This window comes from Pezoporus wallicus, unplaced genomic scaffold, assembly GCF_028554395.1.
Source record: "Pezoporus wallicus isolate ANWC-B61680 ecotype Strahan unplaced genomic scaffold, APGP_CSIRO_Pwel_v1 scaffold_6445, whole genome shotgun sequence".
NCBI classification, from domain to species: Eukaryota; Metazoa; Chordata; class Aves; order Psittaciformes; family Psittacidae; genus Pezoporus; species Pezoporus wallicus.
In genome coordinates, this window is record NW_026641753.1 from 1336045 (window position 1) to 1363370 (window position 27326).

The 27326-nt window shown below is 43.1% G+C and overlaps 1 protein-coding gene and 1 long non-coding RNA gene across 4 annotated transcripts; one reads left to right on the forward strand and one right to left on the reverse strand.

Annotated features, from left to right (window-relative positions):
• Window positions 1–7659: 7659 nt before the first annotated feature.
• On the reverse strand, window positions 7660–11265 carry LOC130607807 (uncharacterized). The gene is made up of 4 exons (XR_008974362.1): window positions 11129–11265; window positions 10384–10418; window positions 9232–9509; window positions 7660–7731 (listed from the first exon to the last, which is right to left on the reverse strand). It is a non-coding gene; the product is annotated as an uncharacterized LOC130607807 (long non-coding RNA).
• A 4038-nt stretch (window positions 11266–15303) lies between these two features.
• On the forward strand, window positions 15304–23538 carry ESX1 (ESX homeobox 1). 3 transcript variants are annotated; one of them, XM_057425180.1, is made up of 5 exons: window positions 15304–15490; window positions 15574–15772; window positions 15859–15904; window positions 21617–21903; window positions 23143–23538. In XM_057425180.1, exons 1-5 carry the CDS (start codon window positions 15403–15405, stop codon window positions 23366–23368), a joined length of 846 nt encoding a protein of 281 aa, XP_057281163.1. In that variant the 5' UTR covers window positions 15304–15402; the 3' UTR covers window positions 23369–23538. The 3 variants fall into 3 exon arrangements, with proteins under 3 accessions (XP_057281163.1, XP_057281164.1, XP_057281165.1); XM_057425181.1 differs by lacking the exon at window positions 21617–21903 and having other exon boundaries at window positions 23143–23260; XM_057425182.1 differs by lacking the exons at window positions 21617–21903; window positions 23143–23538 and adding an exon at window positions 20629–21030.
• The last annotated feature ends 3788 nt before the right edge of the window (window positions 23539–27326 follow it).

A 27326-nucleotide genomic window follows, 5' to 3' on the forward strand; every position in this document is an offset into this window, starting at 1 on the left:
TTGTTTTAAGGTTTTAGGAAATTAGGAATTAAAATTCTGCTCCAAAGTGGTGCTATGTCATCCTGGGCTCCAACACATGCACATACCTATGAGATCATCAAAGCTCTGCACACTGCTGCAGATGGTACAAAAATATTAGTGTCTATGGAAGCGAGGTGGCTCTTGTTCCCAAAGAGCAAGAAGACTCTGAACTGATGCTTCTGCACAAAAATAGCTCTCAGCACAAGATGAGCCAGACCCCAGGCTAATCAATAATTTCAGGATGGCAGTATGTAAGGGCACATTGTGCTGCAGAGAAGAGTTAATCAATGCTTCATTATACTCTGGCACTCGATATCGGATGCTGCAGGATGCTCCTAGCTATTCACATTAGAGTGTGATGTTTCTTGCCACAACACACAATGCCCAGTAAAAAGACAAGAGGAAACAGGGTCCACGGGTAACCCCCTGGCCTGTCAATGATTCTTCCCTTTGAGATCTCTGAGTCCTGTTGGTGTTTCAACTGTGCTAACAGTTACTTTGTGGCAACCCAACTCCCTAAAAACACAGTGACAAATCCTGGTCCTTATATTCCCCTCCAGCTCCCTCTTATGGATGAGGTAACAGAAGGAATCATAAAAACAGAATGGTTTAGGTTGAAAGGGACCTTTAAAGGTCATTTAGTCCAGTGATGTCTGCAATGAGCAGACATCTTCAACTAGATGAGGTTGCTCATAGCCCTATCCAGCCTGGCCTTGAATGTTTCCAGTGATGGAGCACCTACCACCACTCTGGGCAGAGCTTCACCACCCTCATTGCAAAAAAATTCTTCCCTATACCTAGTCTGAATCTCCCCTTTCAGTTTAAAACCATCACTCCTTGTCCCATTGCAATAGCCCCTGCTAAAAAGTTTGACCCCATCTTTCCTACAAGCCTCCTTTTAAGTACTGAAAAGCCCAATACCCAGATTAGATGATGTAGTGATAATTCACTGGTATCCTGACCCTCTCTCTGGGATTTCCCCTCACAGAAACTCCTTGGTCCACATTTTAAATACTTCTCTGCACATTTCTAGTGAAGTGTCTGGTTCGGACCTGAAACCAGGGTTGCAGGATTGCTACTGGACCAGTCTACCTCTGTTTTGCCTGACTTCTGTCCAGCCTCACATCTGTGGGTCCTAAAGATAACACAGAGATGAGAAGAACCTGGACCTGTGGCTGATGGTGCATGCAAATCAGCTGCCTCTTCCACAGCCGGGAGAGCTGTGCAGTGTGCGCTCATTTTAGCAAGCCAGAGTAACATACGGAGTGCACTCCTTCATAAACTGACGCCAGTTCATGTAGGTAGGACACAAGGCTCTTTTCTCACAGTCACTTCTCTGGCCATTGCTGCATTTGGAGGACATTTCCTTCATTCCCTTAAGACACTGGCACTGATGGAAAGTGTTTATAATACTTCTTGCCAATCTTCCATTGTTATCCCACAGCTTACAAGCCATTTCGTTATCCTGGATGAAACAGGAATCCACTTGAAACAACAGCTCCCAGCCACATTGCTGGGAGAGGAAAACGATGGATAGTTAGCCAGGGGACTAGACAGTCCATCAAGGGAACCAGCATACAAGCACTTGTTTGTAAAGCTCTGCCAAAATATGGAGGGCAAAGAAAGAGGGAAAGTGAGGCCTTACGAAAAGAAAAACCACTTTGTTCAGTATCCTGTCCCACAGAGTTACTTCCTACTTAATACAAGATCACTCTCCCTTGCTGAGACTTTTACTGCTTCATCTCTGAAAAAAAAAAAGGAGTATCCTGCAATGCACAGAGGTTTTTTAAAATGGATTTGATATATATGCAAAGCCTCTTGTCCTATCTACAGCCAGATGTTCCATGATTCAGACGGTATTTCCTACCCTTTGTGTCTATTTGGCTGGATATTAATGGATTCACCCTCAGTCTAAGTTGTCACCTCTATAAGGGCTGTTCATATGGTCTTGTTAAATTTTAGGTAAGATTCACGCCTGGATTCTACCAGAGCAATTTTTTTTTTCCTTTTTCCTCCTTGGACTATCTGTAGTAACCAGAGACAACAGAGTTTTGTTCAGATAGGGAAGGAAACAAAAGTTCCCTTCTTGCCCTCTGTCCATTTACTCATGTTTTTTTCTTAGCTACTACTGATAGGGGGGTTTGGAACAAGCTAGTTTCAGCTGCTTTCCTGGGATGCTGCAGAAAACAGGAACCGTTTGGGGAGGTGACTAAAGCTTCCGCAGTAACAAACAGCAGGAGGGCAGCAGCAGCATCGATGATCTTGCTTTAACGCGGCCAAGATGCAAGCCCCAGAGCAGAGCAGGGGCCGCGTTGGGTTTCCCCGGCCTCGGCAGCCTCCGGTGGGGGGCATACAGAGCTGCCGCCCGAGGCTGCGGCGCAGCAGCGCGGCCGGAGGGCGACCTCTCGCGGCCAGGCCGGGTCCCGCAGCTGAGGCGAGCGGAGCGGGACCCACACTGCCCGCAGGGAAGGAACGGCTGGAGCAGCTCTGAGGACTCCGTCGCTCGGCGGTTGTCCCCTGAGAGCAGCGCTGGGCTCATTAGGAAAGCTGAGGTTGTTCAGCCTTGGGAAGAGGAGGCTCGGAGGAGACATCAGCTCAACTTCCAGTGCCTAAAGGGGCTGACAAGAAATCTGGAGAGGGGCTTTTTGCAGGACATGGGGTAATGGCTTTAAACCGTGAGAGGAGATTTAGATTAGCTATTAGGTGGAAATTCTTCACTACGTGTGTGATGAGGCACTGGCACAGGATGTCCAGAGAAGCTGTGGCTGCCCCATCCCTGCCAGTGTGCAAGGCCAGGCTGGATGTGTGTTGGAGCAACCTGCTCTAGTGAAAAAGTTGTCCCTGCCCATGGCAGAGGGTTGGAACTGCATGAGCTTTAAGGTCTCTTCCAACACAAACCATTCTAGGATTCACAGTGGAGCTCCTAGGGTTCCACAATGAGCTTCCGTTATCCATCAAAGCCCTGACATTAACTCAAGATCCCACTGCTCACTAACACCAGCATGGCAGTAGTACACTACAGAAAGCAGTCACTTGTGAGCACAGAGCATGGCCTACACACAGCCCCACTCCATCCCTCCAGCCAGTATGACTCTTGCCCTCTCATTCATTCCTCAGTGCCTCCTTTGCTCCCTCCCTCTCACAACTTCCTTAAGCACTACTCATATGCTATGGGAAGAAAAGCTGCCCAGCCTGGAAATTAAAACAATTAAGAACTTCAATTGCACCTTGATACTGAAAAAGTGGGCTCTGATTCCTGGCAACCTATTCTCTGCCACCCCAACAAATGACCTGACTCATCAAGCACCTATTGAGCCCAACAATATTTAACAGTATTTCCCCTTTTCCTTCCCCTTCTTCCATTACAGGAGACTTGGAGAGGGCTCCACACCTCTGCGGCTGTTTGACACCTATAGGTAGCTGGTCTGTGGCCATTACCTGGGAAATCAGAGGTTCTAAACCAGTCCTTGATTTTGCACACCTTAAGGTTTACCGAGAGACTAGGAAAACCCACTTGTGGAGCACACCCCATTTTCAGGGACTTCTTTATGGAAGAAGAGCTTTCCTTCTCCTGTGTATCCTGGGCAGGACTAGCCTACCAGGAAGTATTTTGCTTTGGGGTGATTAGGTTTATGCCATGTATACCTCAGTGGTCACTTTGCCAGCAAAGGATGGCAGAGCCCTCAGTACAGATCTCTGTAACACATCTGGACAAAAGACACAGCACTCGATTTGGTGGCCTGGCTACACATCCACTCCACTCACCTGGGGTTCAGGATGGGCATGCACAGGGTGAGTTTCAGCCAGAAGAAGTCATCTTTCTCAAGACATCCAATGTGTCCCTCCATGTCCTGGACCTCCCCTGCACTCAAGCACAACTAATCTGCTCAGTGTCACTGCAAGTTGATAGAACTGGGCAGCTGAGCACATGTTGCTGCTACCATCTCATGGCCCTTTGTAGGAATCTGTTGGCATCAGTGTAACCAGGTTTGGGTAATCACTATTTGTGCTGGGTTGCTTCCTTCCCAAACACCGAAGCGAGTTATAGTTGGATTCTCTCTTAAAATGCCTTTCTGTGCAGGAATTCATTTATCTCACCAGTCTTGCAGAATAAAGTAGCCTTTACAACTCTTGCAGCCATCTTATCAGTTGGCTTAAATACAGAAAGCAAGCTTTGGGAACTTAAGCCCTTGCTCATGGAGAACTCAAAGGGCTTTCAGGAAAAGTCATTTTCTTGTGTATTTCAACAGGACGTCTTCACATGATTGAAGTGACACGTTTGTTTGATGGCTGTCATCACAACACTCGGCCTCTTTGCACTGGATTGATTGCTCCTAGGAACAGGTAGATGTCATTCACCTAAGAACTGGGATCCCAGCTTCAACAGAATAAACAGACCTTTCCTGCACCTACTAACTGCTGAAGCATTTCCTGGGCACAACAGACTCCATCAGTGACGAAGAAAGGAGGTCACTCACAAAATGAATCTTAGAGCAGCAGTGGCTACCTAGCAGCAGCCAGTGTTACATAGAGAGTTAAAATTACACCTCCTAGAGAGGATCCCTTTAATTCCCTCAGGTCTCTGATGAGTTTTAACTCAGAAGAATGGAGCAACATCTATAAAACCATCACAGCATTGAAATTAACAGGGTTGCTCCTACACACAGCAGATTTGCAGAATCAAAACAATAATTAGTGTCTTAATTTGGAGAGAGTTCAGAAAGGGGTAGGTTATCTTTCTTAGTGCCTGTCTCTGCTGTCATCCACCCCCCATGTCTTAGCACTACTTTTGCATTCATCAGCAAGACCAGTTAAAAATCACCCAAACTGCCATTTGACCAAGTGCTTATCTGCACAACTGCACTACCCATACCATCAGTTAGGGAAAAACAATTTCCCTTAGCTACTAGAGACAGCCTAATTACTGAATTTGACACATTATTAATGGTCCAAGTCAACAAAAACTATAATGGATGCTGATAAGCACGAGCTGCCTAGACATTTGGCACTTACAACCCAGCTAGAAATCACTACTGTGAAAAGCTGCCACTGGCCACAGGACTAAATTGTCTGATCTCTCAGGGTTCCATTTAACAGGTCTATCAACATGATAAAGAGACAAACTAGCAGCTTTAGTCCATTAATGAGGATTGTGAAACAGTATAACAGGATAAAAGATATTTATGTTGCAGGTTAATGAACAAATAAATCTCTGCTTCCTTTCTTTATAATTACAACACCCTCCTGTTTTACAGGGCTACTTTGGGGACAGAAATCATGTTACTGTGGACGAAGAAGGAGAGCAGCACACACACAAGGGTTCACAAGGAAATGGGCAGCAAGATCGAAGACAGAGGCATTCTTCCAAGCATTGTCAGCCCTCCTGTAACTCACAAGTGCTGCACTATTTCACGGCTCTGTTTTAAAGGCCCAATTACCAGATTCACATGATGCAATCAGAATCTCAGCTATTCATTTAGAAGAGGAAAAAGAGATGCATCCTTGCAGTTACTGAGAGCAATGCACGTATGTGTTTCTAAGCCAGAAAGCATGCAAAAAGGAACTCAAGCTATCAGTTATATATTGTAATCTCAGGGTTTTTCACACCACTCTTTTAACCATTTGGCACCTCTCCCCGAGGAATAAATGCCTGGAGGTAGCAGCACTGAAGCCATTTAAAGATTAAGAGAAAGAAACACCTTTTGCCCATATGCTTCAACTTGTAGTTAGCACAGTCCAACACTGACCATCACTGGAACAACTGCACCACAAAGGCAAACAGCAGCTCGCATCCCCAGCACCCATGAGACAGGTTCTTCACAGGAAAGTATTTAACTTGCATTTGGTTCATTGGCTTTTTTTTTAATTAAGCAGAACATTTTTCAGTGGTTTTTGTTGCTCAATTCCCTGTGCAATCTTTTATCCAACACTTCTGCATATAATCAAACTTCTCTGCATAAGCATCCATTCTCTATTGCTGAGGCAATGAAAGAGCTTAAGGGGGCTACTTGAGCAATCAATACTTCAGTAGATCTTCCATATGTTTTGAGACATGTGCCATCATTAAATAAAACTTTACACCACTGAAATACTTATCTCTGTATCTCTTCAGACCCCCAGCAACATGACAGCAACACCTTGGACAAATACAAGAAGAGACACCTACCCACTGAAGTGCAGGAAATTCAAATTCTTTAAACCAAAGCAGAACAAATTGAAAACCAGTTTCGACTGGAACCGCCAAGAGAACCACAACAATATCAGAGCATTTCATTAATGTTAAGATCTTTCACTGCTGCTGTGGTTCAACCCCAGCAGCAGCTCAGCCCCACGCAGCCGCTCACTCCCCCACAGCGGCAATAGGGAGAGAATCGGAAAAGCAAAAGTGAGACAACTCCTGCTTGAGATAAAGACAGTTTAATGGGTACAGCAAAAGCTGCACTCAAGCAAAACCAGACAAGGAATTCATTCACCATTTCCAGGTGTTCAGCCATCCCCAGGCCAGCAGGTCTCTATCACGCGTAACAGTGACTTGGGAAGACAAACACCATCACTCCCAGCATCTCCCCTACCTCCTTCTCCCCCAGCTTCCCATGCCGAGCATGACGCCACACGGTCTGGGATATCCCTGGGATCAAGTCAGTGTCAGCTGTCTCACTGTGTCCCCTCCCAACTCCTGGTGCACCTCCAGCCTCCTCTCTAGTGGGGTCAGGTGAGGAGCAGAAAAGGCCTTGACTCCATGTAAGTACTGCTCAGCAGTAATGGCACATCCCTGTGTTATCAGCACTGTTCTCAGCACAGATCCAAACCATCGCCGCAAACCAGCTACTGTGGAGAAAATTATAACTCTACCCCAGCCCAAACCAGCACAATCACCCTCTCAAAAACATCTAGCCAACACCAATGGTTCATATGGTCCACAAGACAATTTGTGATATTGGAGGTTGCAGACATCAAATGGACATAATTATGACCAGAGAGAGCAAGACATGACATTACCTGCAGGATGTTATTAGCCTAGGATGCTACTGTTTAAGCAGAGGCAAAAGGTGGCATCCCTCTTCAACACCAGGCTAAACAAGATGCCTCCCTCAAAACACTCCCTAGGAACTTTGGAACTCAGAAGGCTCAAGGAAAACAGTCCACCAATGGCAAGCAGGTTCACCTGGCCAGAACAGCTCCCCAGCAGGCAGCTGTTCTGCTTGAAACACGCTTTCACACCCTGGACCACACGCTTGAATGCTGCAAAGGAGGCAGCTGATATTAAGGCAATTCAAAGAGGATTTTCCTCTACAAAACAGGGCTGCACGTTATTCATTTATTTAATTAGGTGAAAAAATTAGGCAGGGATCCCATCATTGTGTAACACTTCAAAATATTATTAGGCCAAAAAGGCAGTAATCCTGTTGTGTTAGGTTGTGTATAAATGAGCTAGACCTGTCTCTCTTGTAATAATAGCACAAATCATTACTATGTAACTACTCACCTGCCATTCCTCACTTGCCTCTCAGGAACTTCAAGAGTAGGCTTTGTACCAGTCAATTACTGCAGAGTACTTGAGGTCCTGGAGTCTCTGGACACTCCTCCCATGTGTGTGTGCATGCAGTAATGTTGCAGCCCATTGCAGACACGAAGCTTCCTACGCACTGCCAGTGAAGTTCCCTTCAACTCATGCTCCTGGCCCCACAGATGACATCACATACTGCTGCACTATAAAAACACAAAGAAAGTAAATTCTTTTGTAAGCATATAAACATTTCCAGGAAAAAAAAAATTATCAAAAATGGTCTTACGAAGTCCAAGAAAACACAGCATCTTTACACAGCACACAGTAACCTGCAGTAACCTGGGATCTTGTTGCCATTGCTATGCCTTTTCCCCTTTCTATAGAGTAATTATGGACATAACTTCCACCTGTAGGATAAATCTCTGAAATTTTATCTAAATGTTTCTACATTCTAAGGTCAAGAAAGCTAACAGAGACAAAGTGAAGGCATTTTCTACTGCTGGATTACAACCCTGCAAAAACTAATAGAGGGAAAAAATACACTGTGTGGCATGAAGGTATGCAGGAACTGGCAAAAAACCTTTAACCAGTATTAGGAAAATATCCTTAAGCTGTGTTTGCTATATAAAAATTGATCAACAGTATACATATGTAACTGTATTTCACCATCCTGCATTCCCTGGATTTTGAAAGCTATAATACAGTAGAATATTTAGCCTTGCTTGAAAAAGTTATGTGCTTCAGGGCTTTCTTCTGATCTCAGAAAATCTTTTACTTTCACGCCATTTGAGTTAATATTAAAACTCTTACTTAACTGTCACAAGGTGCTAAGGAAAACAGGTTCCATCAGTGTTACGGGCAGGTTTTCCCAAAACTTTTTTCACATTTCTACATCTACCACAAGAGGGAGCAAAGAGTCCACCTTCCTTCGATCTTCCATTCCAAAGAAGGGGTCTAGATAAGCAGCACGACGCTATTACCTATGACCAAATTCAGGCTAGGAGTTTAAAATGCTTTATACACCACACATGTCCCCAAACAATTAAAAGGGTCAGGTTTTTTGCTTTGAGAAAGGTGTTGCCTCGCATTCACACTGTGCAGAGCTCTCTTCAAAGCCAGCAGATGCTGCAAAACTCACCCAAAGAACAGAGTCATATCACAGGCTGGTAAAATCAAGACAATCCTGATGGAAGGAAACCTGCAGCTTCATCATAACAGTGTGAATAGGATATTTGCAATAAACTGATAAGTATTCCCACCCTTATCGGATATGGGGGGCAGGCAGGGGACAGATGAGAAAAACTACACCCTTCTAACTGCACATAGTGCTTTTTAATGGCAGTGTGCTATGATTTATCATTAAAACACTATCAGAAAATAGCTCCCTAAAAGAAAAAAAAAACAAACCTAAACCTCTTCTGCTAGAACATACTCAACAACAAAGAGGGAACAAGTTCTTTGCATAGGAAAGTCTCCCTGGTCATTCCTTCCTTCTCTCTCTCCCCACCCCTACCAACATTCCCCTATCTTCAGAACTCTTTTTAAGTTCTACTGTTATGAAACTGAATAGTTATAATGATTAGAAATTAATCTCAAATCCAGGCAGTTACAGGTTGCTGCTGAAATATCCTTATACATTGCCAGGTAATCCAGATGCAGATTTTCTAGGAGGAGGAGGAGAGAGTCCTCTGCTTCCCACTTACCTTCCTCTCAGATAAGGTTATTTGTGGAACTATCCAACTCTTTCCTCACATCTAGGCTGCACTGGTGCCGTCATTCACAACTAGTTTCCAACATGCAGATGAGAGGTTGGCTCAGTTCAGGTCCCAGCTACTTAGCTGATTCCTTCTGGTAATTCGCTCCATTCCAATTCCACAAAGCTACTCACAGAGTAATCTTACGCAGCCTCTGCTGTTCAGAAGTGGTTCGTAAAATAAAGAAGCCAAGTGACTAATGCCAATATCTTTTCCATGCTTTCAATCTGTTGAACCAAGTCACAGACTCTTCACAGATTAAAATAGTAAGCAGGTGCCCTTTTGTTTGTAATATCCCTGTGGAGTCCCCAGAGGTCAGCTTGGCTGTAGACCACAGTTACTTCCCTTTGCTACAGACAGCAGCTGTCACAAACACCATCCATGGCAGACTCCAGCTGCTGGCTGGTACCAAGTATGCTACAGTTCAGAATGACACGTTTGCAGTTGAACACAAACCAGGTTTGATTCCCCTCACACTTGCACCGTTCTGAATCTGAAGCAGAACTACTGTCAGCAGAAAGGTGTTCCAAAATCACCCTTTTACCAAATGCAGGGCTCTCCAATCTTTAAAAAGACAAGAACGACTCAGAGAAGCAGTTCGCAAAACAGTGCAGGAATCTCACTACAACTACATCTGTTTTGTAGTGAACTTCTCAGCTATTCAGAAATGGCCATGAGCATATAGGCATGCTAAAAGAAACATACTGCTGAAGATTCTCAACTACTTATAGGCTGCTCCACTTACAATTTTGTCAGGAGAACAGATGCAGACACTGAGGATTTCTACAGTTACACCTACTCTAACATTTTTAGTCTATTAAAGTGGGTGCATTAAAGGGACAGTTTGATAGTTTAAGCAATTACTTCATATACATAGAACAGCCCATGACTTTTCCTACAACATTCCATCTCTCCGTGCCTCAGCACCCCATAACAAATGATGGCAACAGCAAAAAATGTTATGAAGAAATTGGATAAAGCAGCAACCACTTACTCTATTCATGAAAGAGTGAGACGGAGATTAACACCAAGACTGTAGCAGAGCCTCCCTTGCACATTACTGTACAGTTCACACTCTTCGAAGTTGAGTGATTTCAGTACCTGCAGTGCTGGGGAAGAACTGGGAATCTCCATATCTGCAAAAAGACATGGACAATACTGAAGAACACATCTGGCAGAGACATGTTTGTAAAGTAGTCATGATGATTAATCTGCATTCAGAAAAAAAACAAACCCCAAACCAGATTTCTCAGTGCTCATTGGGAAGCAAACCCAAGTTTATATTTAGGGTTTAAAAAGGTAAAATGCTAAGGCTATATTCCATGAGCACAACCCATTTTACAATCATAAATGGGTAAATGTCAACTATGAAGTATTTTAACCTTATTCAGGTTTCCCAGAGATAATTTATCAGCAAAGTCCAATACTTAGCAAAGACAGTATGACTATTCCCCATGCATGAGTACCAGAGGCACAAGTATATTGAGGTTTGTCCTGGAGGCCAGCAAAGAAACCAGGAACATGTTCTTCCAAGTCCAGTCCAACATTCTATCCAGTTAGTCCCTACACAAAGTAATTCAGAAAAAGAGAGTAATTTTCACTCTAGGAATGTGCAGCCATGAGAAGAGGACTGACATCCTTCAGAAAGAGTCAAAGCTGAACCCTTTAACAAAGATACATGCTGGCTTGTTAGCCTATTATCTGACACTTTGTCTTAAGAATGCTAAGAAAAAAAATAGAGTTGGTTTTACTTCTCCTTGGACTTGCTGCCCCAGGCTCTACCAGACTTTTAAGACTTTCTCCATAAATGCAAAGTCTAAAAACTTTCAGAAGTTATGTTCTTTACTTTCTAGAAGAGATGAGAGTCTCGTGTAATTATGATCCCAAAAGGGGTGGCTTTAGAAGACCCAGTAAATATTACAGTATCACAGCAGTACTGCCAGAGGCACCCATGCAGCAAAGAGCTCTTCACTTTTCACTTAGAGGGTTTGAGAGACAGTGTATTACAGCAGCTGCTGAAAGAACACCTATTGCAGTGTTTATGTTGTTCAAGGTGTCTCTTACAATTCATTCACACAATTTCAACAGGAACTTCTTACAACCTCTTACATGCCAGCCCTTTGTGAATAATCTCTTTCAAGAACCAAAGGGAAGGCTGAAGCTCCCTTTATTTGCCTGCATAAAATAAAATGCCTGTGCAGGAAATACAACACAGATCTGAAATTAAGGCTGCGAACAGATTTGTATGGGGACACAACAGCTGGGTACCTGCTCCAGGCTGGCTGGTCAGAATGAACACAATGACAGCTATGTCCACCATCTCAGAACAATGGCTTCTCCAGAGTTAGTCAACAACACCCCAATTCTTATCTCATTTGTTTTCCAACTAATATTTTACTCTGCTCCTGAATATGCAGAACAGAAAGGGAAGCTGATTTGCCATGTACTGTGCACACATTTTTTCCAAGCAGTCAGGTATGCCTAATCAGCAAAAAGCACCTACATTATTTTCAGAAGTTATTAACTGAAATGGGAAGCCAGCATACTGTGATTCCATTACAAAAGAGTTACTGCACTCAAGTGCAGCTGGTATAATAAGTATCAATTGCCTGAGAGAACCTAGCTATTCCAACTACAGCTCTGTCCCACAGCATTCAGACTTGAAGTTCCCCAGTATTTACAGGATTGCCACACATAACATAGATTTAAACCCGTAAAAAGAAAGAGAGGTGCTGATCTTCAAGTTCACCCAGATCTTCATGCAGCTGTGTAAAGCAGAAATACAATGAAAGAGAAATTGCATTAATAAGAATATTGAAACAACCTGGAGATGTACACTGGCATCAAAAGATGTTCTGCACCTTCCAGGATCTGCTTCCTAGAACCAACCAAAGTTGACTCAGAGCTCCCATCAGAATCACTTCTGGTTTATCCAAGTTCTGCACTTCCATCTCCAGTAAGTAGCCATCTGCTTTCTCCAAGCCAGGAAAGGGACATGCTGAACTGTCAAACTAACTCCTTGGGCATTTTTAAAACAATTTTTCCTATTAAGTTTGTCACATATTTTACCTCAGAACTTCCTTTCAGTATAAACATAGACAGACTTTGTTTCTAAACCTAAATATTAAACTTCATTAAAATACACTTATGTACATAAAGCACTATAAAGCATCGTGCACTGATGCACATAATCAACGTGTCCTTAAACCAAAAAAACCTTTCAAGCCCAGCAAATACCAGTCTCCCTTATGCAGCTGGAACTGTGATTTCAACTACAAACATACGTGGATGCTTCCTGTCATCTTTCAAACACTTTATGGACAAGGTCAGGTTTACAATTCATCTGTCGCATTTTACTTTGCATGGAAGCCAAAGAAAATGAAGAAAGCAGTAGCAACAAGGTTGGTTAAACATGAAATTATGAGCATGTCATTTAGATCACACTCTTTAAGGGCACTTTCCAATGGCATTAGGCAGCAGCTACAACACAGCTTGTCCAGCTCATGACAAGACACAACTGAATTCCAAAATACCAAGTCAAAAGTCAGTCAGCCTGAAGAGATCTGAAAACAAAAATGTGAGGTGGGCTGACCTTGATTGGACACTAGGTGCCCACCAAGCTGTTCTGTCACTCCCCTCCTCAGCAGGACAGGAAGGGGTTTGTTTGGAACACACAGAAGTATCAAAACTTGGTCATTTTTGGCTCTGGGAGATCTCATTGGAGTCCCTGGGCCTGCTCTCCAAGATTCAGGGGTTTCTCCTTGGGAAAAGACGCATGTGCAACTATAACCTGAGAAGAAAGCAAATCACAGGGTATTCCACAACCAACAGATTCCTCAGTAAGGTTCTGGCAAAGCTGCTTGTGGCCGGAGGAAGAAGTTAGATCACTGAAATCCAGCTTCCTGGAATTGAAAGGAACTCTGTTATAGACATTTGCTTCATAGTATGCACAGAACCACTTTCCACCACAAATGAGTCCCTAAGCCCTTGAACACAGTTAAGGTCTTTGGTATGTGAAGAAAAAGCTGCTAAGAAAGACAACTGCAAGCAGAGAAAACCAAACCCCACATATATTTAACATAAGCCCTTCTGCATCAAACAGTGCTGAGTTCCTTCAGCCAACGGGCCACTTTGACACCACCCGGTGAATTTATGCAGCAGGAAGCCTTTGTCCATAGCAGGGAATGCTGGTTTCCTTCAGTATTGCCATGTAAACTCATGGCAGATGGAGAAGACTAATTTTTTTTCTCTCCACTCTAAGTTTAAAGGGTGCACATGCCCACACCATGCCCCTCCAAAAGGCTAGTGTTTTCCACATATAACTTGAAAAGCAAAGATGACTTCCAAACCCCTCTCCTCTAAAATGGGCCCAGTTGAAAACTACAGCTGTGTTCAGGAATGCAGGAGTTCAGTTACATGACCTCTCTTTGCCTCCCTGTGCCCTCCATAACATTTACCACTATTACATGGCTCTGCAACCTTAGTTATCCCCTGATGACATGCGTCTACAGGGAGAAGCCAAAGAGGTCTGGCTCAAAATGCTGCCTGAGGTTTGAATCTCAGGGTCAGGATCTGAACAGGACAAGAATCTGGGAAAGCTCAAGAAAATTCTATGTTAAAAAAAAATACTTTCTATAAATGTACCCCTTAAATATAGTCACCTCTTACAAATGCAGTCTACTTTTTCAAGATTTAGCATTATAAATGCTTTCCCAAGGCTTCTCAGGGAAGGTGCTGCAGGAATGGGTTTATGCAAGTATTGCTTCAGGCCAAACACAGTTCTTTCACAGTAGTGAAAGGAATAAAGTTGAGGGCTAATTCAGTGAAGAGCCTTGTGGCAGAGCAGTGAGACAGCAAGAAGAGGTCTGTCAGGAGCCAAAGAGAACGCTAAAGCATTCACACAGGCCCAGTGAGGTAAGAGGAGGGGAGGACAAAAGAAATAACTCATTTGTTTGTGGACTATGATGACAGAAGGAACCAAAAGGTTATTCAGCTAGGCATCTTGTATAAAACAGGTCACAGACTGAGGAAACATCTCCTTTATGTCTTCAGCTAAAACGTAAACCATCCAGTCTTGGTGCAAAGACAGAGAATCCAGAACTTCACCAGTTTTGTTGTTTTAGCTATAAGCACACGCATTTTTAAATCTAAGCCTCATTTCTAACCTAAATTCGTCTGGCTTCAGCTTTCAGCCATTTTTTTTTTAGTTTATTTTAGGCCTTTTTCTGCTGCACTCTCTATAAGACTCTCCAGAAACCGGTATTTCATTCTCATCCCCCAAAATCTAGACCTCAAAATCAAGTCATTTTGTCATCTAATTTATGTCAGTCTCAAGCAGTACACCACAGCAAAATCACAGAACTGCTGGAAGTCTCTCTGCGTAGGAAATACTTTTTAAACCTCCTGTTGACAAATCATTGCTGCAACAGCACTGACAACAGAATTCTAGCAGGAGTGAAATTAAAGATCTCCAGGGGGGAAAGGCTCGATTTTGCATGGTTTGTGCATTTTCCTTGCTCTTGTGGCCCACACCACTTTGCAAGGCCGATTTTAAAAAGCTGAATTCAACAAGTTTAAATTCGGCAGAAGCAACAGAGAGTCAAACCCTACTGTCCCTTGTCTTTGCGTGTAAGCAAGCGAGCTCCTCTCACACTTTTGCCTTCTGGCAGGTGCTGTCACTGTCACTCCTTGCTCCCTGTTCCCAGCAGCAGAGCAGGAGCGAATGGGAGCCCCTGCCCAGCATCAGGTCTCGATGAGCCGGTCGAGGCTCTCCGCTATCCCCGCCGGTACCGGCACAACTCCAGCGCAGCCGCTCCAACCCCGCGCCCCCGGAGGAGGCTTTAACAGGCTATCGCCGGCCGGGAGCGGAGCTGAGCGGCCGCACAGCGGTTTCGACCCGAGGGTCGGGCTCGGCCGCCGGGCAAGCGGAGTCACCTGCCCCGGGGGGAGGCCACAGCGGGCCCGGCCCCTGCGCGACAAGCGGGGCCCGGCGCGTCCCACCCCCGGCCTTGACGCCAGCGCGCTAATGAAATGCTAATGCCGGGGCGCGGAGCCGGGCGCTGCCCGCGCCAATAAAACCCGGCGCAGCGCGGGGGCCGTGCCCGCAGCCAGCCCGCAGTCATGCAGAGCGCGACCCCCGCCGCCCCGCCGGCTCTGCACCTCCTTACCTCCTACTTCATCGACAGCATCCTGGGCGCGGGCCGGCACGGTGAGGGGCGGCGGGGCTGGCGGCGGGCCGGGCGGGGCGCTACCCGCTCTCGCCCCGGTAACTCCCCGCTTCTCTCTCCTCAGGCGAGGAGCGCCCGGCGGAGGAGCCGGTGGGGACGGGGCGGGGGGGGCGCCCGGCCGGCGCGGAGGCGGCAGAGGGCGGCGAGGCGCCGGGTCCGGCCAAGAGGAAGCAGCGGCGGTACCGCACCACGTTCAGCACCTTCCAGCTGGAGGAGCTGGAGCGCGCCTTCCACAAGTCCCACTACCCCGACGTGTTCACCAGGTAGCGGCCGCCGGCGCGAGCGGGCGGGAGGACGGGAGGGGCCGTGCCGAGGCAGCGCGGCAGCTAACGGTGTGCTGCCCCCGCAGAGAGGAGCTGGCCGTGCGGCTGGACCTGACGGAAGCCCGAGTGCAGGTGAGTGCCGGAGCGCGGGGCCGCTACAGCGGCGACCCCAGCCCTGCCCGCGGGGGCTCGGTCCAGGTTTCAAAGCAACTCCCCGAGGGCTTCATCTCCAGTCCTCAGCTGGGCAAGAAGTTAATAAAGGGGGGGGGGGGGAATGTCGCGTGCCGCCCGTTTCGGTTAGTTCTTAAAGGACGCAGAAATGGACGAGTTACCTCAGCGACGGGCAAACAAACAGCGACTTAGAAACGTTCCCAGCCTTCCGTTCACGCTCGCATCTGCTGCCGCCTTCGTCAGTCTAAAGGCAGGTGCTGTCTCCTGAGTTTAGAGATGATAAAAACAGTATAAAAAAAAAAAAGAAAGAAAAAAAATACCACGAAAAGAGAAACCCGGTTGGTTTACAGCATGTGAGGCGTTCCGGGGGGGGGGGGGGGCATCCCAGTTATTTACCTGGGCTTCAGGGAAGTTTACAGATTTTTCTTGCTCTAACTTACCTCAACACAACAGTCATGCTTCTATATGACTGGTTAAAACAAATAAAAGATTAATCTGACATCCATATGACAGTCAGGCACTGTCCAGGAGAATTTTATGGCCCAGCTGGGCTGTAATAATAGCAATGCCTGTAGGATTTCACCAGACAGAAACAGACACTGCTCATCTTGTAGCCTGCAGCTTTCTTAAACTACGAATGCACCTTGTGGCTTTCGCTGGCTCCAAGGGCTCATACTTAAGAGGTGTTGTTAAGAAGCAGTTTCTTTAGATTCATCTCCTATACAAGCTAGAAATCCCTTTTTATACAGAAACATTAACTTTTGTTACATTGCTTCAAAGGTGTGAAGGCTTTCAAAGCATTTTTAAGCTCAAAATGACTACTGCACTAGATGTGTCTTGTGCTGCATGTACAGACTGAACTGCTGCTCCAGCACAGCTTTAGATGTGTGCGCACTGGTGGAAGACAGAAAACAAGCAGAGCTGCTCAGTGTGACAGCTCGCTCACTCCTGCACTGCTTCCTTACTGTTGATGGCAGAAACTTGTTTGTATACACTGTCACTTCTCCAGTCACTGAATCTGCAATGGTTCATTCTAACTAACATCTGTAAAGCTGTAAGATTTTTAACTTCTTATTTTAATATGCACCATCTTCAAAGGGATGAGTGATACCTCATAACTGTCTGCTCTGAGTATAACTAGATGCACTTTTCAGTGCTCTTTTCTGGACTTGGAGGAAATGATGTGCCCTCACCTACCACCACCAATCACTAAACTCTCTAGTCACTGAAATACCCCAATATCTGGCAATTACACATGACATCTACCAGTGGAAAGATCATGGGTGAAGAGCCATTAACTCACCTGTTTCTGTACTATTCACTCTATGGAGTACTTGCTCTGTAGTCCATTTGACCTGTGAAGAATGGTGCAGTGATAGATGGCAAAGAGGAACTCTTCTAACGACTCATCTAAAAGAAATGGAAATGTTTAAGTTTAATGGAGTCAGGAAGGAATTAACAAGTGGAATAGCAGAACGGATGTATCCCCAGTGGATGGAAGGAACAGCAGAGCTGTTCCTTGCACCGCCTTACTCCTTGTCAGGTCTTAACACAAGTCTCCTTGGCGTGAGCACAGCTTGCTAAGAATGAACTTTCAGTGCACGGTGCCTCTGCTGTGTATATGTTCTTGTCCTGTGATAGATGGGGGACTACTTAGCCTGGAGGGAAGAGGATGCCTGGAACAGCTACTAGATAGATAGTGAGGTACTGTAGTTAACAAGCTATCTTAATTCTCAAACACTTGCCTCCTGTGCCCATGTTGCTCTGCATGGTGCCCTGTGTGAAATGACTTCCACACCTCTCCCACAGTACCCAGCTAAATCAGCTGATATGAAACGTGGTATCCTTTTATTTACTACAGTTTAAATCCAGGAAACTAATCTTACAACCCCTCCATCAACAGTTGAAATAGGGACCAGCCACTATATTGTCGCTTTCTCTTGTATTTTGAGTCTTATGTGAAAATTGAAAAAATAAGACAAAAAAAAAAAATAATTTGCCCATTAACATATTCTCATTTTAGCATGAGTTCAAAGAGATCCCCTCACCCAATCTCCATTACTTGCTTGTATGGAGGAAGGGAGACGGTAGCAAGAATCTTTGTATTCTTCCTTACCTTGGAAAGGGGTGGTCAGAGTCTGAAAAACCTTTTCATAACCTGAAGCCATGTTAGGATGCTCTTCAATTGTATTTGCATCTGTTGTTGCCATTCTACTTCTCATAATTTGTGTTGTTAGGATGGGAGAAAAATAAGACCAAGTTAAAGGTTGAAGGAATATTTTCTTAATGTGAGGAGTGAAACATCACTTGGGTATTTCAGTACCCTAAGCTGCATCAGTGTTAAAACATTAGCTTATAAATATAACTGATCTATTTTCTGATTATAATCCTATATTCAGCTACAGCAGAAGCATGATACAGTTAGTCACATTTATTTGTCTTTTTATCATCATTACCAATTACAGCAATTAAGTAGGATACATTTGTAAAGACCATTACAACAAACCTGACAAATTTTCACCCTCACCTTTTGCTTTTTAAAAGCCCTAAATCTCATGAGGTACATGTGGTGCTAGTAAGTACAAAAATAATTGGGTAATATTTTGCATACAATTCAAATATGATTGCTTGAAACTCATCTTTGAGTATTAAGTACTGCATTTTTTCCCCAAAGTAGTTTACTACTGAAATTATAGTTGCACCATGAAAACCTTAAGACTGGCATAGCAGTGTCTGTTATGTTTAGTTTGGTACTTCAAACATGTCTGAAAATAGAGTAAAGGCAAGTTAGGCCTTTTATAGGAAGCAAAGGAAAACTGCTTAACAAAAGGTTCAAGATGACTAATCTGAATGTTAACAACTCTAATGTACACGCTAGCTTTTGAAAGCTGTTTGTCATGTCAGTGTAAGGTATGAGGCATGCCTCTCCTCCTTTCATCACTTGCATTGAGGAGTTTGTACCAGTAAGGAAATGAAAGCCAGCTTTTTTCTAAAGATAATTATTATATATCTATGCTGGTATTTCCTTCCAGTTTGATAAATACTAAATCTAACAGATGACTAAGTAACTTTGGTAGTAAACCCCAAATCACTTGTAATATGAAAAACATTATTTTATAGTCAAAGCACGTGTGTAAGTGATCAAATGGATTCACTTTAGGACAGCGAAAGCAGAAAAGCAGACATCTCGTTTCGTGTTAGGCTTCTTTATGAAGAACAGATTGAAGAACTATGCTAAGATTTAGTAAGGCAATTCATACCTTTGCAGCATTTGTTTTATCCTTTTTCAGAAAGCCTTTATCTGCACATCTGCAGTGTAAGGCAGTTCACTGCCTTTTTAATTGCATTCTATTTTTACACAAAGCACTAAGACCTTTGAGTTGGTGATCTTTTCCTGTGAGATCTTAGCTAAGCTCCACTTATAAATATTTGGGGGTACTGGTTAACAGCAATTTAAAGTCATCTGATCCCAGTAGTTAATTTTTCTTACCAGACCCCTGTCTTGGACTCATGCAAGCCAAGTGTCTAGTGCTCACAGGCATAGCTGCTTGGGTATTTCACCGATTCAGATATTCCTCTGTAAGACACCTGATCACTTAACGTCTGTGGTTGCTGGAGAAATGGCCAAAGAATGAGTCAGAGCAGTCAAGAATTTTAAGTACCAACTTCAAAATGCTGATGTTCTGACTTTTCTTCTAAGGGCTCCTCCTTCTGCCAGCTACCTGTACAGTGACACAGTTCTTGTGTTTCGGACATAACCCAAGGGGTGTGAATCCCTCCTCCAGCAGGACAGCAACTTCCCTGTGTAAAGATAATACATGCAATGAAAGGACTAGATTTGTAGTTCTTCAGCTGGCTCCCTAGAGCCCATAGACAGTGCTTTGAAAGAGTAAATTGTTACTGATATAGATAGGAACAACATTAAACTCAGGGCAGCAAGGCTGTGGCACTCCACAGGCTTCTGGTTTCGGTATCAGCACTCTGGTGTGGAGAGAGTTTCCTTCCATTATGCACTTCACATAATCTAAGCATCTGAAGGTAAGTCATGTTGCTGGAAATGGTTATAAGGCATGTCTGAGATTAAAGCAACCAGTGAAGCTGGGAATCCCTAAAACCCGTTTTTTAGATCTTATGTAATAGAAATTTAAAACTATTTGAAATTATTTTTTGACTGAAATACGACTGCAGATACCAAAATGCAACTATTAAAGAAAATGGATCTGTAAAACCTCTGTATCCAAATGTTTTTTCATAATAGAGATTTCTATAGAATTTTACTAATTCAGAAATGTAAGTACCAAAGGAATAACTATGTTTAGCATATGTTGTAATTGTTTTCAGACTTGAATTTTTGCAATTTAATTTCTATATTTCAGTTTGGATTAGTGGTTTTGCTAGATTCTTACCTGCATTGTGTGCTAAAAGACCTTCATGTTTGAAGTTTACCTGCATAGTAAAGCAGATGTAAATGTCAAAGTCTTAATTCTGTACAGGACACAAGCTGGTCTTTCCAATGACTCATGTTCCTTGTGCTACTGCTCTACCAAATACTGAATCCTGATTAGTGCATTCAGGTATTATACATAGAATGTGCTTGAAAACAGCTCACAATTTCAACCACAGTTGTATACAAGACTGCTGAATAAGATTATGAGCCACAGCTAATGCTTTTCTTCCAAATCCAGATCCAGTTCAGAATCCACCTTCAATGGCCTCTACTGCAGAAGGGGCCAGAAGACCTGAGCAGCTGAGTACATTTGGGTGTTGAGTGTTCAACCTCAGCAGCATCCATTTCTAAACATCCTTAGTCTACATCTTCTATCTCTTGTTTTAGAGCTAATGCTCCTCACGCCTCTCTGCTATCATCATGGGTCTGAAAGGTTCTGCTCAGTGAATGCTAAAGAATAGGTGTGAAGAGTCAGTTTTCTGATCTGTAGATTCAATTGATTAAAGTCTTTAAACTATGTTTAATGGGCTAAAATGACAACCAGTCAGGCTTGAAGAGGCAACATACTCAAGAGCTTAATACATAAAACCAATACTAACTAAAGCCCCTTTAGGAACAGCTTGATACCCTGGTCTAATGGTGCTTAACTAGTTTTTCTAGTTTAGTATTAGCTTTCACTGCAATTCAGATAATCATTTCCTGTAACTATATGCTGTTTGCATTCATAGCAGATAACAAAAGCTTCTCATTTTACTTTTGAATCCTCTGTATAAAAATATTCAGCTCTCAAAATAAAAAGCACACACCATATATTTGGCATAGTTACTCTTACAGTCATAATTAAGCTTCTTCCTGAGGTGTCTGCACAGAAGTAGCCACCTCTTGAATGGCATTGTTGAAATTTAATTTTGGATAGCTTATGAAAGGAAGAATGATAATTTTTAATAACTGATGAGTTCTTGAGTGATAGGTCTGTGTATTACAATGGTTTTAAAATATATGGGACTATTCTGACAGAGCTAAACTGTATTCAAATTTACCATATTTATTACTTTTTATTTCTTGGTAAATCCACTGAGAATTTATAAATGGATCTTTCATATTAAAGAAGTGCTTTTTGGTTTAACAGTAAATATTTTGCTGCCTCTATCGCTGCATGCAATAGTAGCTGGTGAGACAAACTGCAGAGTAAATTCAGCTAATGCCTTTATAATTTCTTACTGAAGGTCTGGTTCCAAAACAGAAGGGCAAAGTGGAGGAAACGTGAAAAAAATGAAATTCTGGGGACTGTTCCAGGAATCTCCGTAACGCACCCACTTGGTCTATTTTTGGATGTTCCACTGAGTCATTCTCCCCTCCTAGATCACACGTGGAGGTCAATGCCTCTTTCAACACTGGCTGTGCCATCTGTGTCTCCAGCCTTTAGTCCTTCAACCTTAGGGCCATTTGGCCTCAGCAGCCTTACCTGGACTTCTTTCTTCAGAAATCCTATTTTAAATCCACATTTTGGAAGGTATAGAATTTTTTTTTTTTCTAAATCTCAAAACTGTTCAAAATTGGTGCATTTTTATTAGTTTGATACATGTTCTCAATAAACACACTCCCATAGATAAACTTACTAAAATGGGGTTAGTTCCTGCGTAGAATCAGAAGATTAGAAATAGCAAGATTAAGTTTAAGTCATGCTAGTAAAAACTTAACATGCTGTTCCTCTTTGAAGAATAACTGTGCATACTTACTGAAATTTTGGGCTCATTGAACTTTGGTCTTCACTTACACTGCTGTAATGTAGATGGCTCCAGCTCCATCCTTACCTCACAGACTGATCCAGATTACACATCATGAAGATGTGACTGCAGACAGAGTGATTTTATGGAATAAAGGGGTTAGAGATTTCTTCTCGGGAGACCTGAGGCCTGGCTACAAATGCAAGTGACACAGCTCTAGAGAGATAAAGAGAAATCCTCTCAATTTTTACTAAAAGCCAGTCCTTTTCCCTGGGCAGCTGATGTGTTCCCTAACACGCAGAACAAGCCCACAGCAAGCCTCCTTTTCTTTCCCTGTAGTCAGACACCTAGAACTCCAGCTGAACCTGCTTCTGGGTTTGCTTCCCTGGCAACTTAAAATTTATCAGCAAAATGCTGTTACTGCTCTAGTGCACCCCATAAGAGAGGGGAAAACGGTTTGTGTATACATAATGGGTGTGTAGATATATATATACATACACATAAAAAAAGATAGCACTTTTCTCTTGCTGAAATTACAGCCTCTATTGTAGTTCCACATTAGCAGACAGACAAATTCTGCTTTTCACATGGAATAAACTTGTCTGGACAAACTGGCCATATAAACATCCACATAAATTGGTCTTTTTATGAGGTGGTTTACTGCTTTCACAGAACAGGTTGATCTATAGCATCCAAAGTTTGCTTAGAAAGGATTCAGCATTAAGAGTTAAGCAAATGGTAGCTGTTCTAGGTTTCTGCATGCCACGGCAGATCACCTCATTTATTTTACTTAAAAGTGTTTGGGTTTTGTTGGGGGGAGGATGTTTTGGTTTTTTTTAAGGGCAAGACACTATACTGTAAAAATAAAGTTAAAATACATTAACGAATCATACATCTGGAAGAAACTGGAAATTTTGGCACAATCTTCTCTAATACTTTGGCGGGGGGGGAAGCTGCAACTCAGTAAGTACTTGTTCTACAAAACAATTCTTAATTTGGATAATATTGACTTCTTTCAAATACAGGTTTCTGAATGCTTTAAATCCTCTCATGACAACAGCTTCAGTACTAATGAAAGCTCCTGGACCCCCGTCAGACCCTGCTCTTACTGCCTTCACTGATCCAGCAGCAGCTGAAAGGAAAACGTCAAGCATTGCAGCACTAAGACTCAAAGCGAAAGAACATTCAGCACAAATCCCTCAATTAAACCTCATCTCCAGTCTTACAAACACTAACAAAGAACTTTGTTAGGAGCTCTCCCACAGTCTACAGCCACGCAGGAGGAAGTGAATGCCTGCTCCAATCAGTAGCTCACAACAGACACACATATTTAAAAAAAAGAAAGAAAACACACACACAGAGCTGTAGTTCCTCCATTTTCAGTAATGGACTGAAAGGAAATAACCCCACTAAAAACTGGTTTCCTTCGTTACAACATGAGATCAGGTAGTTAAATTGGCTTGTGGCATTTCTAACAGTACAGAAACAGCAGCAGGAACTACATCATCTTTGTCATTCAGGCTAATGTGAATCTGAAGTTTTAAAATACCTAAACTCACCAGACGCTAGTCCAAAGGTTCAAAATTCTTTGTAGTAATAAGCAGTTTTCTAAGAAATTCTTAACTCATTTCTCAGGAGGAACTCTTACATGCAGTACTTGAGACGTAAGAATAAGTACACAGTTACTAACTTTGAGACCATGCTTCATGTTGAAGTGCAAATGCCAGTGAAATCTTGCATTTTAGACAGACTTAGCAGGAATAAGATGGGGACTATTTTCAGTCAGGCTTTTGGTTTCAGAACTAGGTTTGTATAAAGGATACCTTACTTCAAACTAAAAAAATAATAATGTTTGCTTTATGTTCAGGGTGACAATGTTTTAATAATTAAAGAAGTTTAACCTTTGTATATGAAAACTGTATCCTGTGAAAGTAGGTTCTCAATGTGCAGTAAATTGTGTGTAGCTCTCTGTGTATGTACATATGTATCAATAAGTAGCTTACAGCTGTAAATAGGAGGTTGCTGAATACTTTTAGCATGATTACTGGCACATCTTACCAGAACAGTAAGTTAACAGATTACTTGTGCATTTCCAGACATTTCATGCTTTGAGTAGATTCAGAGTTGAAGTTGAAAACTAAACATGAAGTGTTAAACTCTTCCTTGGACTGATGTTAGAACGAGTGAAAACAGAGGCCTTACTGAGCGTAAGTCTACAGGTCACCAAACTCCTGTGCTCCCTACCTGGCCTCAGGTCATTTTAAAGTTTCTGCTGAATTTCCCCATGCAGGGAATGAGACTGAGAACATCTCTCTTATCTCCAGGTCTGATGCTTTAGTGTAAAGCGAGGGTAAGTACTAGCCTCCTTTTGCAGCTTAACTCACCTACCTCACAGGGCTGTTGTGAGGACTGATTAAACAAACATGACACTGTGCAAATGGCAGAGTTATACAAGTGCTAATTGTTGCTTAGCAATTACAAAAGCAAGGCCAACAGCTGATGACACATAAAGATTACCTTTATCTGTAGCATGGTCCAAGCAAGGGCTGTGGCAAACACATTTACACTGAGAAGATTTCATATATTTCAGAACTTCCTACTCAAGGTAGCTCTGGGACTACTCTTAAGGCTACACAGATGTTTTCAAGACTAAAGTTTAAGCATTGAGCCCCAGACGCTTAACTGCTGCTTCTGGAGACTCCTCTGAGCTTGTACTTAACTACACAACAGTTTGCTGGATCAGACAGATCAGTTTCCCATTTCCTCTGAAATACTAGCAGCTGTGACTGCTCTTGGGTAATAACCTATCACAACACTGGAATTATTTCTGGGTTTGTGGACCTCACTGTTACCACAGGTAGCAAAAGGTGGTGGGTTTTTACTGTTAGGAAAAGTAAAGCTTTCTACCCAAGTTACGCTACACCTGCTCTGTGGGTCAAGCAGCAGGAGACTAACCAGGACCACTCACACAAAATCTGTGTTTCTTCCACAGCTATTTGCTTCCATCGATCGACTCTTACAGCCCAGGCTGTCAACCAGCAGCACAACACAGTATCTGCTCAAGTGCTGAGTTTGTTTCAAATTAACCTTTTAAGTAGGTTAATGGCTTGAAAACTAATTACACAACTCATGTTCTATTCTGTACAAGCTTCTGTGGCATCTTTCCTTGCCATCAGTGTCTCTCTCTTGCAAAGCAAGGAAGTGCTGCAGGAAAGGAGACTGTGTCACTGTTTCATTTAAAGTAGTAGAAACTGTCCTGCATTTGCCATGAGCCGCCCAGAAAAGAGCTCTGCAATAAAAATAAAACCTAGGTATTTCTGCCAAATTATATTCCTACACAAAATCACCAGAAGCATCATGTGAAAAAGAACTGTTGAAAGCTGTTTTAATACATTGCATGAAAAAATAGGTTCTATGTAATCGTGAAAATCATCATCAGTGACAGAGATCTCACGGGGGGGGGGGGCTGTGTGTCAAATTTGCAAGCTAAAATTCCCTTAATTTCAGCAGTTACATCACAGATAACTTTTATCTATTCATCTATCAAAGTTTTTCCAGTAGCTATGGACAGAAATCATTTCAGGGATGGCAATTAACACACAGAGGCACTCATTTGCACTGCAGCTCATGCCAGAACTAGGAACTGCTACCCTTACCCAGTGCACACAGCCCCTTGAATGCCTCTCTGGGTTGGCTCCTAAACCCTTGCCGGACTGATTTGGTGTTGTTCTTTCCTAATACTCCTTACCAGAGGGCACCTTTCCTCCAAGACACCCTCCTCTCCTTCTGAAACCACAGCCAAACAGCTTCTTGGTACCACCCCCCTGCCACAGCAAGCTGTGGCCTCTGCTTCTCCAGAGACTGTCACACCAAGGCAGGGGCAGTCTCACTTTTGCTCTGTAGCTTCAAGCTACTCCACCCTGTTTGATACATGACAGAATAGCAAAGGTAAGTACATTGCCTATCTTGCTATATCACTGATTACATAAATATGAGCTGCCATTGCTGTGGCATTTGGGTGGAAGACTGTCTGCAATCATTATCGTTTCCTAATGGGTACAGGTAGAAAATACAGCTTACTGTTTCATCTGGCTTTAGTCTGAAATGCAGACAGGTTTCCTTCAAGCTGACTTCACTTTTTCCTACTTTAATGAGTTCTTCCAAGGAAATTCCTTTATTTCAATGTGAATTGAAAAGCCAGGGGAGAGCTAATGTGAGAGCTAATTATATACTGAAAATAAATATGCAGGACAACACTCAAAGTCATCTTAGGAACCAGAGTGTGCCTGTAACCAAAACTCAAGCAGCTTTATATGCTAATTGTTACTATCTTATAAGGAAATACATGTCAAGGGAAGAAGGTTTACTTATTCAGTCTGTTATAAATAAGGAAGCTTAATTACAATATACTGTGGACATAGTATTAAAATTGTATTTAAAAAAAATGTTGGGGAGCATTCAACTGAAACACCTTCAGCCTAGTTTCCTTGCTATACATGGGTCAACACTCCTGCCATGAACCAAGCAGGGACGTTTTCTTTCCTAGCTTTTCTCAGGACAATGAGGAGAGCAGCGTCCTACATTCTGAGCAGGACAGCCATTTTACAAACAGTTTCTCACACTGAACATGGCAATTATTTCCCAACACTTTATCTTGCCTTATGTACTAAATTCTTTAGTCCTAATTTAGACAAAGCCTGCACTGACCTGGATTAAGTCTGTAAGATCTGACCCTGTACCTCTCTTCTGAATAGAGAAAGGTTGCAGCCCAGCTCTTCTCTGGGTGATACCAAGATGGTTTCCTGGCATAGGTTTCAACTGCAGCAGGCCTGGAGCCCTGGTTGTTTTATTGGTTTTGTCTGGTTTTCCTGGAAGCAAACATGTAGCAGGGGATTTTCAAGGCAGCACAGATCTGAATAAACCACCATCCCCATTCACCTCCTACAGCCACTAGCCCACTGTGGAAAGAAAGAAATAAAAAACAATCACCAAATTAAACCTCTTGACACCATGTCACAATTTTTGAGGTGTTTTGTCAGGAGATTCTGCAGCACATTGGGATCTCTTCAAGAAATGTTCACAAATATTTCTATTGGAGAGCTCACATTTTGCTAAATTGTCAAGTTTGTTCAGTTTGTTCTGTGCCCCAAGTTAGGTTCTGATAACAGGACATTGGGTAAATTTCCATATTTGCAGTGACATAATATCA